This window comes from Phascolarctos cinereus, unplaced genomic scaffold, assembly GCF_003287225.1.
Source record: "Phascolarctos cinereus isolate Bilbo 61053 unplaced genomic scaffold, phaCin_HiC Scaffold_4;HRSCAF=312, whole genome shotgun sequence".
Classification (NCBI taxonomy): domain Eukaryota; kingdom Metazoa; phylum Chordata; class Mammalia; order Diprotodontia; family Phascolarctidae; genus Phascolarctos; species Phascolarctos cinereus.
In genome coordinates, this window is record NW_027555847.1 from 236,568,252 (window position 1) to 236,583,178 (window position 14,927).

The 14,927-nt window shown below is 35.8% G+C and overlaps 1 protein-coding gene across 1 annotated transcript in view; it reads left to right on the forward strand.

Moving 5' to 3' along the window:
- SHC3 (SHC adaptor protein 3) overlaps positions 1–14,397 on the forward strand; it is a 173,044-nt gene extending 158,647 nt beyond the window's left edge. Inside the window, exon 12 of the mRNA XM_021009518.1 lies at positions 13,975–14,397. Within this exon, the coding sequence (XP_020865177.1) occupies positions 13,975–14,103 (129 nt within the window). The 3' untranslated portion in view covers positions 14,104–14,397. The remainder of the gene's footprint in view (positions 1–13,974) is intronic.
- Positions 14,398–14,927: the final 530 nt, after the last annotated feature.

The window sequence follows — 14,927 nt, forward strand, 5'->3', positions numbered from 1 at the left end:
AAATAACTGACCTGGCAAATAGATCCAGGAGAGATAATTTAAAAATTATTGGACTATCTGAAAGCCATGATCAAAAAAAGAACCTAGACATCATCTTTCAAGAAATTCTCAAGGAAAACTGTCCTGATATTCTAGAACCAGAGAGTAAAATAGAAATTGAAAGAAATCCCCAAAGGAAAAACTCCTAGGAATATTGTAGCCAAATTCCAGAGTTCCCAGGTCAAGGAGAAAATATTGCAAACAATCAGGAACAAACAGTTCAAGTATTGTGGAAACACAATCAGGATAACACAAGATTTAGCAGCTTCTACATTAAGGGACCAGAGAGCTTGGAATATGATATTCCAGAGGTCAAAAGAGATAGGATTACAGCCAAGAATCACCTACCCAGCAAACTTGAGTATAATCCTTCAGGGGAAAAATGGACATTCAGTGAAATAGGGAACTTTCAAGCATTCTTGACGAAAAGACCATAGCTGAATAGAAAATTTGACTTTTAAAAACAAGACTCAACAGAAGCATGAAGAGGTAAACAGGAAAGAGAAATCATAAGGTAGTTATTAAGGTTGAACTGTTCACATTCCTGCATGGAAAGATGATATTTGTAACTCATGAGACCTTTGTTAGTACTAGGGTAGTTGGAGGGGAACAATATATGTATATGTATACACACACACAGATAGATAGATAGATAGATAGATAGATAGATAGATAGATAGATAGATAGATAGATAGATGGCACAGGGTGAGTTGAAGATGAAGGGGTAATATCTGGAGAATAAAATTAAGGGGTGAGATACGATTACACTGGGAGAAGGAGAAAGAGGTAGAATGGGGTATATTATCTCACATACAACAGACAAGAAAAGGCTTTTACAATGGAGGGGAAGTGGGGGAAGGTGAGAGAAAAAATGACCCTTATTCTCATTGGATTTGGCTTAAGGAGGGAATAACATACATACTTAATTGGGTATGGAAATCTATCTTACCTTCAGGAAACTAGGGGGGAATAGCATAAGAAAGTGGGGGGCTGATAAAGGGGAGGGCAGATTGGGGGAGTGGGTAATCAGAAGTAAACACTTCTGAGGGGGGACAGGGTTTGAAGAGAGAATAGAATAAATGGGGGGTGGGATTGGATGAAGGGAAGTATAGTTAATTTTCCACAACATCACTGCTATGGAAGTGTTTTGCATGACTACATACGTATAACTTGTATCAAGTTGCTTGCCTTCTCTATGAGGGTGGGTGGGGAGGGAGGAAGAGAGAAAATTTGGAACCCAAAATTTTAAAAACAAATGTTAAAAATTGTTTTCACATGCAACTGGTAAATAAGATATACAGGCAATGGAGTATAGAAATCTTTCCTGCCCAACAGGAAAATAGAAGGGGGTGAGAGATAGAAGGCAGGTCAGAAGGGGTATTCAGAATTCATGCCATCTTGGGGTGGGGGGAGGGATGAGATAGGGAGAAAATTTGGAACTCAAAATCTTTTGGAAATGAATATTAAAAACTAAAAATAAATAAATTAATAAATAGAAAAAAATTAAATCATACCCTTTTTTTAAATATCCCTATTTATTTTCATGTTCCCACTATTCACCCAGTCACCATTTGTGAAACGTATTTTGACTTGTCCTTTTCCTAACCTCCCATATTTCATCATTTATAAAATTTTGTCAATTCTACTCTGGAATACTTTTTCATATGTCACCTTCATTTGATTCTCACTGCCACCACTCAAAAGCAAGCCCATATTACCACCACCTGGATTAGGGCACAACCTTCTAACTGGTCTTCCTGTCTTCATTTTTTTTTTAATCACAGTCCATACTTCACATTGTATTGTGTTCCTGCAGTCCACTTGATGAAATTATAGGATGTAAGTAGAACAAGTAACAGACAAGATTTGTTTTTAAGCTATTAAAGAAGGTGTAAAGAAAGTTGTCCCTTTCATTGCTCTTTTAGGAGGTATGAAGAAGTCACTCACAATTTTGATGAGATTATAAGGTGGCCAACCCTCGGCTGGCCCAAGTAACGACCACTTCCCTGCTTTTCCTTAAAAATTCTGGCACTTCTACAAACACCACACTCTGAAGAGTCAGTGGAGAGGATAAGTTATGGAAGAAGAATCCAACTTTTGAGGCCTTGCTTGCACTTACTTCAGAGTGCAGAAAGTCTCTTCTCAACTTTCAGGGATGATTCTTTCTCAGTTGACAGAACTCCTCTTGTTTTGACTGACTCATTAAAGACTGTCTCAATAGCAGGATGGCTTTTAAAAAGTCACCAGGGCCATGGCTGATTCTTCAGCCCACCAATGGCTAGACACTCTCCAATTCTATCAAATTGATGGAGTAATTTCTTCTCACCTCTTAAAGAAGCAATGAAATATAAATGCTTCTTTACATTTCCTTTACAAACTGAAGATGGGTCACTGAGTTTTGTACCCTTTACAATCAATAAAAATGTCACTCAGAATAGGAGCCACTTAAAGTTTCATATTCTTTGCAAGGAACAAAATGATCCACTCCTAATTTGAAAAGGACACATGCTTGACAAATCCAAGTATAACATACATGTATTGTTAAAGTGGGAGCCAGCATGGCAGAGTACAAGCAACAACCCAGCTGAACTTTCCCAACATTCCCCTCCAAATACCTTTAAAATAAATCCTCAAACAAAAATTTTGGAGCAGGAAAGCCCATAAAAGGTCAGAGTGAGACATTTTTTCCAGTGTAAGGCAATTTAAAAGGTCAGCAGGACATTCTGTGACAATGGGTTGGGGGATAGTTTGGAGCACGCAGGGAGATAGGCAGCATGGTGGACCTTGGAGGTGGCTGTAACAGCAAATACAGCAGTTTTGGGAGCTGTCATCCCAGAAACAGTAAGGGAGTCTGTTCAGAAAGAGATTACAGATTACCTATACTGGGTGCAAGTGGTGCTGAATGGCAACTCTACTGCCCATATACAATTGTGGGTTATAATTCCAGGGCAGAGAAGAGTGTTTGTGGTTGGCTACAAAGGAACAGGGGCCCTGGTCACAGTTCCAGGGCAGAGAGAATTAGTAATACTTGCAGGTACAGGGGAGTAAGGCCCTGCTTACAAACAGAGCAAAGACCAGGAGAGCAGTGACCACACCTCTCCTTGGATCACACCACCTAGGAATCACCAAAAACTTTCAAACCCCCAGAACTATCTCTGAAAACAGCAACACAAAAAAGCCTGAAGTTGGGAACATTGCCTCCCTACCACCAGCTGAGCAGAGTCCAACCTTAACATAAAATTAAAAGTCAAAAAATCGGGTTGAAAATGAGCAAACAACAATAAAATAACTTGATCATAAAGAGCTACTGTGATTGCAGGGAAGACCAACACGTAAACTAAGAAGTAGAAAATAATATGAAAACAGCTACAACCAAAGCCTCAAAGAAAAATGCTAATTGGATCCAGGATCAACAAGAAGTCATGGAGCAGTTAAAGAAAGAGATGAGTGGTAGAGGAAAAATTCAGAAAAGAAATGAAAGTGGTACTACAAAAATTATAAGAACAGAGTTAACAGTTTAGGAAAAGAAGCACAAAAATACTGAAGAAAATAATACCTTAAGAAACAGAATTGGCCAAATAAAAGAAGCACAAAAATTCACTGAAGAAAAGATTCCTTTAAAAAGCAGAATTGGCCAAATGAAAGCTAACAGCTCCTTAAGACATCAAGAAATGATAAAGTCAAATGAAAAAACAGAAGAAAATTTAAAATACCTCATTGGAAAAATAACTGACATATAAAATAGATTGAGGAGAGATAATTTAAGATATACTAGACTACTTGAAAGCTATCCTCAAAAAAAGAGCCTCGATGTCATATTTCAAGAAATTATTAAGGAAAACTGCTTCAATTTCTTAGATCCAGAGTGCAAAGTAGAAACTTAAGGGACCCACTGATCATCTACTGAAAGAGATCCCAAAATGAAAATTCCAGGTATTCCTAATACAGCCAATGTAGCCTAATACAGCCTAATATAACCAAATTCTAGAACTCCCAGGTAAATGAGAAAATATTGCAAGTAGCTAGAAATAATTCAAATTTTGTAGAGCCTTAATCAGGATTGCACAAGATTTAGCAGCTTCCATGTTAAAGAAGTGGAGGGCTTGGAATATGATATTCCAGAAAGCAAAGAAGGTAAACATGAAAGTAATCGTAACAGATTCAATAAAGTTAAACTATTTATATGCTTATATGGGAAGATAATACATGTAAGTCCTGAGAACTTTATCATTATTAAGGCAATTAGAAGAAGTCTATATAGACAGAGGGCATTAGTATGAGTCAGTTATTTTGGAATGATCTCTCCCCACCCCACTCCCAAAAAGCAAAGGGGTGAGAAGAGGGATGCACTGGGAAAAGGGGGATGGGAGAGGGAAAAGGAAAATTTTCTCAAATATAAGAGACACACAAGGAATAGCTTTTATTGTGGAGAGGAAAATTAGAGGTGATTGACAGACAATGCTTGAACCTCACTCTAATCAGAATTGATTCAAAGACGGAAGAATATATATACATACACACACACGTATATACATGTATGTGTATATGTATGTATACACACACACACACACTCAACTGTGTATAGAAATCTTTCTTATTCAATAGAGAAATAGGAGGAGAAGGGGTAAGAAGTATGGGCTCAAGTGTGATAAAAGGGAGGGTGGATTAAGGGAAGCAGTGTTTAGAAGGAAAACACTTCCGAGGAGGGATAGAATAAAAAAAGAAAAGGATGAACAGAAGAAAATAGGATGTAGGGAAATTTGTGAATGTGATTGGGATGAACTCACATGGAAACAGATGGCAGAATGGATTAGAAAACAGAATTAAAAACCATGTTTTTTACAAGAGACACACTTGAAACAGAAAGACATACATAGGGTTAAAATAAAGGATTGGAGTGGAATCTATTATGCTTCAGCAGAATTAAAAAAAGTCAGGGATAGCAATCATGATTTCAGACAAAAATAGATCTAATTAAACAAGATAATCAAAGAAACTATATTGTGCTAAAAGATACCCTAGACAATGAAGTAATATAAAAAATTGACAGCAGGTTCCTCTGATATAGGTTTTGTTTCTCAAATATATAGGAAACTGAGTCAAATTCATAAAAATAAGAGCCACCCCCTGACTGATAAATGGTCAAAGTATATGAATTGCAGTTTTCAAAAGAAGAAAGCAAAGCTATCTGTAGTCACATGAAAAAAATACTCTAAATCGCTATTGATTAGAGAAATACTAATTTTAAAAACTCTGTGGTATCACCTTACACCTATCAGAAATGACAAATGCTGGAGGGGATGAGAGAAAATAGGCGCACTAATAAACTATTGGTGGAGTTGTGAAATGTTCCAACCACTCTGTTGAACAATTTGGAAGTATGATCAAAGGGCTATAAAACTGTGCATACCCTTTGCCCCAACAATACCACTACTATGTCTGTATTTCAAAGGGATCAAGGACAAAAGAAAAAGAATCTATATGTACAAAAATATTCATAGCAGCACTTTTTACAGTAACCAAAGAATACGAAATTGAGGGGATGCCTATCAATTGGGGAATGATTGAGCAAGTCATGGCATGTGATTTTGATGGAGTGTGCTGCAAGAAATGATGAAGAGGGTGGTTTCAGAAAAAAACATGGCAAGACTTATATGAACTGATGTAAACTGAAGTGAGATGAACTGGGAGATCATTGTATACAGTAACAACAATATTGTAATGATGATCAACTGTGAAAGACTTGGCTATTCTGATCCATACAGTAATCCAAGAGGATTCCAAAGGACATGATAAAAAAGTGCTATTCACCTCCAGAGAGAGAACTGATTAGTTCTGAGTACAAGTTAAAGTATACTTTTCTTGCTTAATTTTTTTTTTTGCTTTTTTTGGTGACATTGCTAATGTAGAAATATCTTTTCACATGTATAATTGATTTCATTTTGCTTGTCTTCACAGTGGATAGGGGAGGGCAGGAGGGAAGGAGAGAATTTGGAACTCAAAATTTAAAAAGAAAAGATTATTAAAAATAAATAAATGATAATTATTTTTGAAAAGTGGAAACAGAATCAACTACTGTAACACCACATTATTTGTTATCTCATCTTTATATTCTACAACCTCATTAAGTGGAATGGTGGATTCAGTGGATCTGGGGGATCCCCCTTTGCTGCACTCTGCTAGAGATGCAAGCAAGTTCTGCTTTTTTCAGGTCAAGTAGACAGTTCCTATTCCTCATTATATTCCTTCAAATACTTGAAGACAGCTTTCATGTCTCAAGTCTTCTCTTTTCCAGGCCAAATATCCCTAGTTCCTTGACCTGATTCTCCTATAACATGATCTCAAGGGCTTTCACTGTGCTATTTACACTATTCTGGACACTTTTTAACTGGTAAATATCCTTCTTAAAGTGAGATTCCCAGAACTGAATACAACAATTTAAATATTGCCTGGTGAAAATGGCATGCAGGGAAACTATCATGCCCTTTTTCTGGATACTACACCTTTCTTAATGTTGCATAAGACTGACCTTGCTTTTTTCCTGCTACACTGTTGGTTCCTATGCCTCCTGCCCCAAACCAACTGATTATGGGTCTATACATCTTTTAAGATCTGGTTAAAATATCACCTCTTACATTAAATAGTCAAATCTAATTCTGCTCCTGTAAAAACACACATGCTACTACCAATGTGTTAGTAGAGGCAGAGCTAAAACTCAGGTGAACAGAGAAGCAATTATGGATATAGCTTTTCCTGGAAATAAATGTAGTTATTAAGCTGGACTTCTTCAACTAGGAAGGTCAGTTCAGGGAGGAAAATGTACCACAAGATGAATAGTTCTAACCATGAAGGCGATCTGGCATTTGGGTATAAAGCTGTGAGGCATGCTACCCTGAGGAAGTTTTTTTTTTTTTTTGCTTCTCCAGGATAGACTCCTTAACATCTTGCTTTCTGTACCATTGTAGGAAAAGAAACTGTCTTATCACCCCAGTTAGCATGATCTTGGTGTAGTAGGGGACCCTATTTCCCACCCGGATACAAAATGAATTGTCAAGGAAGCTACTCTGGAGAAGTAAAACATGAACAAGTACAAAAACAAAACCTTTCTCGCACAAAGTGCCTTACACCCAAATGCCAAATTACCCATTCAGCTCATGACCATGGCTGTTCATGCTGTGGTAATGTAATGTGGTAATGTAATGCCTCAAGGAATGTGATAATTGAAAGGAAATGGAACTGGGCTTCAGTTTTCTGATATGTAAGCTAGTATAGTGTAGCAGAAAGAATATTGGATTTCCTGTTAAAGGATATGAGTCCTTTACTACCTTTACTATAATACCTTTACTATCAGTTATTGCCCATGTGACCCTGGACAAGTCACTTAGTGACTTAGGCTCATATCTTGTTGGGCCTCAGTTCTCTTATCTGTAATTCAAGAGGATTAAGCTAGATGATTTCTAAGGTAGCTTCTAGTTCTAAATCTGTTAATCATAATGGTGATTTTTAGTTTGTGGTTTGGGAATCCTGAAAGTTCCAAAAAGCTTTTTAGGAGGTCTGTGGGATCAAACTATTTTCATATTAATACTGAGACATTTTAATTTCTAATACAGTAAAAATTGATCATTATAACCTACATAAACAAAAAGTCTTTGTGCAGTCCTCAATAATTTTAAGCGATAAATGTTGATTCTCTGATAGTATCTTTTTTTTTTTAAGCCAAGAAGCCTGTTGTTATTCTGTTGTCCACCAGAGGACAGTGAAAGAACAGTTATCCTTGAGATTAGCTGCATTGCAGAAGTAATCACTGAATTAATGGTTTTGCTGTGACTCCTGCAGAAGCAGCAACCAATGATGAGCAGCAAAATTTCCTTGCCTGCATATCTTCAGAATAATTTTATTTTATTTTTTGCCAAAGATGTATAGAAAATTATTTCATAAAAGATAGATATCAAGATATAAGTCCTCTGGAGAATGGGGACAAGGTAGAAATAGGAAAAGGACTGTGCTGCAGCCCTGAAGGAATATTTCTTACTATTACTTTTTATGTTTGCCTATTGGTGCCAGTATAACCGGTTCCCATGCTGTGGTCTCTTATCTTCAAATCTTTATTTATTTCTGGGCCTGAAGGAGGCCTTTTTCTTTTCAGAGAAAAAGAGTAAATTTGCACATTTCATGGTTCACACATATTATCTCATTTGTTTCTCACCAAAATCCTGTCAATCAGATGCTATTATTATTATTCTCGTTTTATAGGTAAGGAAATACAGGATGATAAAGTTTAAGGGAGTTGCCCTTTTTTGTTTTTGGAGACAATTGGGTTTAAGTGACTTGCTCAGGGTCTCACAACTAGTAAGTGTCTGAGGTCAAATTTGAACTCAGGTCCTCCCAACTCCAGGGCCAGTGTGCTATTCACTGTGCCGCCTAACTGCCCCCAAATTTAGGTCTTCTTGACTTCCAATCTACCTTTCTAGCTGCTACATTATATTGTTTCCATTGTGCACATGCATGCCTCTGTGTGTGTGTGTGTGTGTGTGTATGTGTATAATTGCTGTGAATGAAATTTTGTATGCTTTGCAATATGATCATACATTATATCTCTAAGTAATATTGTTGCAAAAACACAAAATAAAATATTGATAAAGAAGCTACAGCAGCATATTAAAAAAGATTATTCATTACGACCAAGTTAAATTCATACCAAGAACTGAGGGATGATTTAATATAAGGAAAACAATAAACACAGCAGGCCATATGATTAAGAGAAACATTTGTTGTAAATTTCCCTGTTTGGTTTTGATAGTGCTAATTTGATTTTCCTCTTTCTTTTTAAAGAAACTATTTGCTTTTGATTACTTTATCTTTCAAAAATCATCTATGGCTTTTTTTAAATTAATTCATTAAATTTTTTAAAATCAATTTCTTCTCTGATGTTCAGAGTTTCTATTTTGGTGCTTAATTAGTTTTTAAAAATTTGTTGGTTTTTTGGTTTTTTTAGTTGCATTCTTAATTAATTGATCTATTCTTTATTTTGTTGATGAAAGTGTTTAGTGATATAAATTTTCCTCTGAATATTTCTTTGGCTGTACCCAAAAATTTGGGGTGTGTTGCCTGATTGTCATACTATTTAATGAGATTATCTGGTGTTTCTGTGACTTGCTCTGTGATGCACAAATTTCTTAGGATTAAATCATTTGGTCTTCAATTAATTTGTAATACTTTTTAATGCAATAATTTTTACTTTACTGATTATAATTTTTTATTTTGTTATGGTCAGTAAAAGATGTGTTTAATATTTCTGGTTTTCTATATGTATTTATTAATGAGGTTTTATGCCCTAATACATGATCAGTTTTTGTAAATGTGTAATACACTGCTAAGAAATATAGATATGTGGGAATATACATATTTATATGTATACACACACATTCTTTCCCATTCACATTGAGTAATTGCCAGAGATAAATTATAACACTTTTTTCTAAAATTCTGTTTAGATAATTAAACTCCTTTTTGTTGATCTTTCTGTTAGATTTGACAGTGCTCAAAAAAGGCACACTGAGGTCCCCAGCTGTTACAGTTTTGCTGCCTCTTTCTCCTGTAACTCACTTAACTTTTCCTTTAAGTATTTAAATGCTATACCATCCAATGCACGTTATTGTAAGTATTCATTATCTATACTGCCTTTAAGCATACTGTGGTATGCTTAATCCTGTGGTATTCCCTATTTATTTTTTCAAGTATGTCTATTTTTGCATTTTCCTTGTCTGAAATCCTAATTGCTACCCCTGATTTTTTGAGTTAGGTTGAAGAATTTTTTTTTGCTCTAGCCCCATATTTTAATTCTGTATAGATCTTTATGTTTTAAACATATTTCTTAAAAGCAATACACTGTTGGATTCTCTTTCCAATATATTCTATTATCCTCTTCCATTTTATTGGTAAATTCATCCTATGTAGTTCATAGTTGTGATTGTTAATTGTGAATTGCTGTCCTCTTGTATTTTTTTCATCTCTTTGTTCCCTGGATGCCCCTTTACAAAGAAAAAGATGGTCACGAAATAGGAATGAATAATTCACTAGTGGGGCAACTAGGTGGTGCAGTGGATAGATTTGCTGGACTGGAGTCAGGAAGACTCATCTTCCTGAGTTAAAATCTGTCCTCAAACACTCACCAGCTATGTGACCCTTTCCAAGTCCCTTAACCCTGTTTGCCTTAGTTTTCTCATCTACAAAATGAGCTGGAGAAAGAAATGACAAATCACTCCAGTATCTTTACAAAGAATACGTAAGTGGGGATCATGAAGAGTTAAACATGCCTGAAAATGACTGAACAACAATCCACTAGTGGTCAGTTCTTCATGGACTCCTGTTCCCCTGCCCTTTTTTTCTTCCCTTCGTGCAGACATCAACCACAGGCTCTTACATTTTTGTTTTCCCTTTAAGCCTTTCTTCATGATCTATTCTCTAAGGTTGTAATTTGTTTTGCTTATGAACAATTTACCCTTTATTTTATTCCCCTCTCTTCCTTTCCTACTTTGCTTCTGTTCCCTTGTTTAGTCGACTGTATCAATATGCCAGATGTGTGTAGATGTCCTTTCTTCCCTCATTTGACTGGTTCACATAAAAGGGGGGATCAAGTGATGCTTGCCTCCCTACTCTTCCTTCTTTGTTTGGATAGTTTTCTGCTTGTGCAGCCATATCTACTTGAAAGATAGTAAGTTCCAAACCCTTTTCCTTCTTTTCTTTGCTAGTATATTTTCCTCCCTTTCTTTTCATTCATAGTTTAAGATCACCAAATAACAAAACCACTACCAGGCCTTTTGTCTTATTACCTCATTCTATGAAAGTAAGTGACATTAGAGTTCTGAGGTGAGGCTTGTGTATTTGTCACCAGTTAGAATGTAAACACTCATCCTTCTATAGTCCCTCTCAGTCTCTAAAAAATATTTACATTTCAACTTAGTTTTTCTAATCGTCTCTTATCTTTTCATCAGGAATGCTCCGAAGTCCCCCTTTACAGTAAAGATTCATTTCCCTGCTGTCTTCCCAGAGGATTGTATTCAGTTTTTCTGGGTAAATTATTCTCCTTTGCAAGCCTGTATCTTTTGCTTTGGGAAATATAGTCCTCAAATATCTCCTCTTTTTCACAGCAATAACTGCCTAGTCATGTGTGATCCTGAGTATGGCTCTTCATTATTTGAATTCATCTGTAAAATGGGGATGTTGGTCTAGATGGCCTCTGAGATCTATTACAGTTTATGATCATTTCCTCATTCTTGGTTTGGGTAATAATTATTATTACATTGCTTACTATTAGCCATACCTCTTGATAAAGCTCATTTATCAAACATAGCCCAAAGCAGAGAGAATTATGTTTTCAGTAAGCTTCTAAGGGACTTCTAGGGACATGTGCCTTGAAACAATAACACTTTGATAGTCATAATAATCTAATTGTATAAATCTCTTCTGTAACAAGTCTTGGAGAAGCTACAGTGTCCCTACTAAGTAGTTTGAAAGAAGATGATGGTAATGTGTTCTTCCCACTTATTTGATTTTTGCTACCCCTGCATTTTACCCTACCATATCTTAAGTAGTTCTCTCCACATACTAAAATTTGGCGGCATTCAAAAAATCTTTGCCCCTGGGTTACTATTCTGAAGTATTGTAGAATAGCAGTATAAAATTCAAATAGAAATAGGCCACTAAACTGTACATAAAGATTTCTCTGGGCCAAATATTGACTTAAAAATCCCATATATTTATATGTATATTTTTTAAAATATATGAACAAATTAAAATAAGAAAGTACATTTTACTTTGATATAGGCTGCATTCATCAGTATTGTGGACATATATACATATGTAAAGCTGCTAAAGGATGTGTACATGCAAATGTGGCAAAGATATAAATATGCATAGACACTCTACTGAAAGCATCTCTCAGCTAGAAATTCCTAATCATCAGTAAAATCATATAGCTGCCTAGTGTAGATCTGCTCTACTACTCAGAGCCTCTCTGCTCTCTTATGATTTTATCAGTGGAAATGATATTAAAGAAAAATGATTATTATGTGCTTTGGTTGAACCCTAAGGATCATGGGACCTTTCTGACTTGCAGCTGAAACTTTTCAAATATCTCCCCCTTATTAGAATATGAGCTCCTTGAGAACTGAAACTGTCTTGCTTTTCTACTTGTAACCCCATTACTTAGCATAGTGCTTTGTCCACAGTAAGTACTTAATAAATTCATTAATCCACTGCAGTCAAATGCAGCAATTCTACTAAAATGAAACCCTGCATCCCACTCTGAGAAAAACCTCAAAAAAGTTCAGAGGGCAAATAAAGGACGATATCAATTTGTGCAAAATGTTTAAATTCTGCAACAGAGGTGACAAACATACGGAGCGGGTGTATGTATATATGTGCATATATACACATATAAAAATACATACATATGCATATATATTATATATAACAAAATGAAGCAAGCTTGGCCTCTGACACATACTGACTGAGTGATGTTGGTCAAATCACTTAATCTCTCAGCGCTCTAGGCAATTCCCTAAAATGATAGATTGTAGTAGAGGAAGATTCCTCTTTCCTTCCTCTTCAGAGCAGTTCTCTATAACAGTGACATTACAGATTGAGTCCTTATTCCTTTTCTTGTGGCTGCAGCACCAGATTCAATAGCCAGAGACAGTATGGATACTGTCACAATATTTTTAAGAAGCAGTACAACTGAGGCAATGACAGTTACCTGCCATTATGTTGAGACTGGGCTATCAAGTCTGAAGAGACACTGAGTAAGGTACAGAGAGAAAGAGGATGAAGATAAATTATTTTCTGAAATAGCTGCTTTTAACTTTTTCCTGTGAGGAAATGTTTATAAAGAGAATTATTATTATTTTTGGTAAAGCAATTGGGGTTCAGTGACTTGCCCAGAATCACACAGCTCGTAAGTGTTATGTGTCTGAGGCCACATTTGAACTCAGGTCCTCCTGACTCCAGGGCTGGTGCTCTATCTGCTGCGCCACCTAGCTATCCCAATGAAGAGAATTATTGAAAGACTTTGGCTGCCATTAAATGACATAACATTTATGTGCATAACACTGCCTGACACATACTAGGTGCTTAATAAATGCTTATTCCTTCTCCTCATTTCTGATCCTGAGAAAACTTAATGTCAGAACTGTATTCCAGAATTGAGGAAGTCAGTAGTTTTATATAGTGGTTAGAGGTGACTCTAATCCTGATTGCTAATTTTTTTTTATCAGCTAAAACATTGTAAATAATTACAAATGTAATCTTTTGTGTTTGTTACACTAGCAAGAAAAAATATAGCCAGTGACCTTGATGTTTATTTAAGCCTGTATTAGAAGGCTTCACATATGCACACATAGAGAGAAAGGGGTGGGGGAACAAATGCTTATAGGTTTATTAAATAAGAAATATTATATAAATTCATATAGCTTCTTTGCAAACAAAAATGTCAAACTCTCAGAATTGCTATATGGGACATGGAGGTGATCATGATCACCTTCGGATGGAGATGTAAGAACAGAGAGAAGAGGCTGGACTAGATTAGTGTGGTACAGTGAAAAGAATGTTACATTTGTAGTCAGAGGACCTGATTTTTTTTTTTACTTACCTCTACAAATTCATATCTGTGTGATATTTGGTTAAGTATTTAACTTCTTTGGACCTCAGTTTCTTCATCTGTAAAATGAACTGGACTAGATGACACCTATTATCTAGTACTGCTCCAAATCTATGTAAGATGCTTTCAGCACTAAATCCTATGATTCTAAAATAGATTACTAAACACATCTTTGAGAGTGTCAGGATGAACATTCAAGCCTACTGACTTTGAAGCTCAGTACACTGTGTTTATTCTCCTTGCTGAGCTAATATGTGACCTTTAATCTCATGTGTAGGTTCGAACAAAGGACCAAGTTTTTGACAGCATAAGTCACCTCATCAACCATCATCTTGAGAATAATTTGCCCATAATATCAGCTGGGAGTGAACTCTGCCTTCAGCAGCCTGTGCAAAGGAAACAGTGAACCTTCAGCAACTTAAAATCTCTGTCTTCTTTGAGCTCTGTTCACCGGTCATTGCATATACGAGACCATTTAAATCCAAAGTGCATTCATGGTTGCTTTGTTTCTCATCTTGAGAAGACCAGGCAAGTCAGAAATGGGTAATGCATGGGGCTTAATAAAACTGAAAACTTTCTTAAAATATGATTTCAATAACATTGTTCCAATCCCTTCATGTGAATTTTTGAGGTGTACATCTCATACATTTTGTGCAAATACAACCTCTGCATATATTTATAAAGGCTGTGAAAAATGAGACTAATATTGTTTGATGTGTATTTTTTAACTAAAAAAACACTCATTGTGATTGTTTAGGTGAAAATGTAATTGGACTGTTTTGTTACATTGGGAAACTCAGTAAGGAGAATGTTACTTTTAATTTAATGAATAAGAATAATTTTTTAAAAAGGACGTCACTTAAGTTGGCTGATAAAGAAGGAATTTAAATAGGTCAGGTCATACTGCTATCTGGAAATTTTTGTCTGGATCTGTGTTTGAAGTATTATAAAAAGCTTTTTCTCCTTACAATGTAGAATTTTAATTCCCCCAAGATGCTTGTACCTTGCTCTGACAATGACATGGTATGATCTCTGTGTAAGCATTTGTTTTCTTCAACAATAGGTACCATATACTTCAATTTAATAAATGGAAATCACCTTTATGGTTATAAATGTAACTCACTGACTGAAATGAAAGTTCTGGTTACCAGTTTTTCTAACCATCATCTACCAGGTGGTTAGGATTCCAATAAAGGCCGAAGGCCCAAAGGGCCTAATATCATTTGCTTG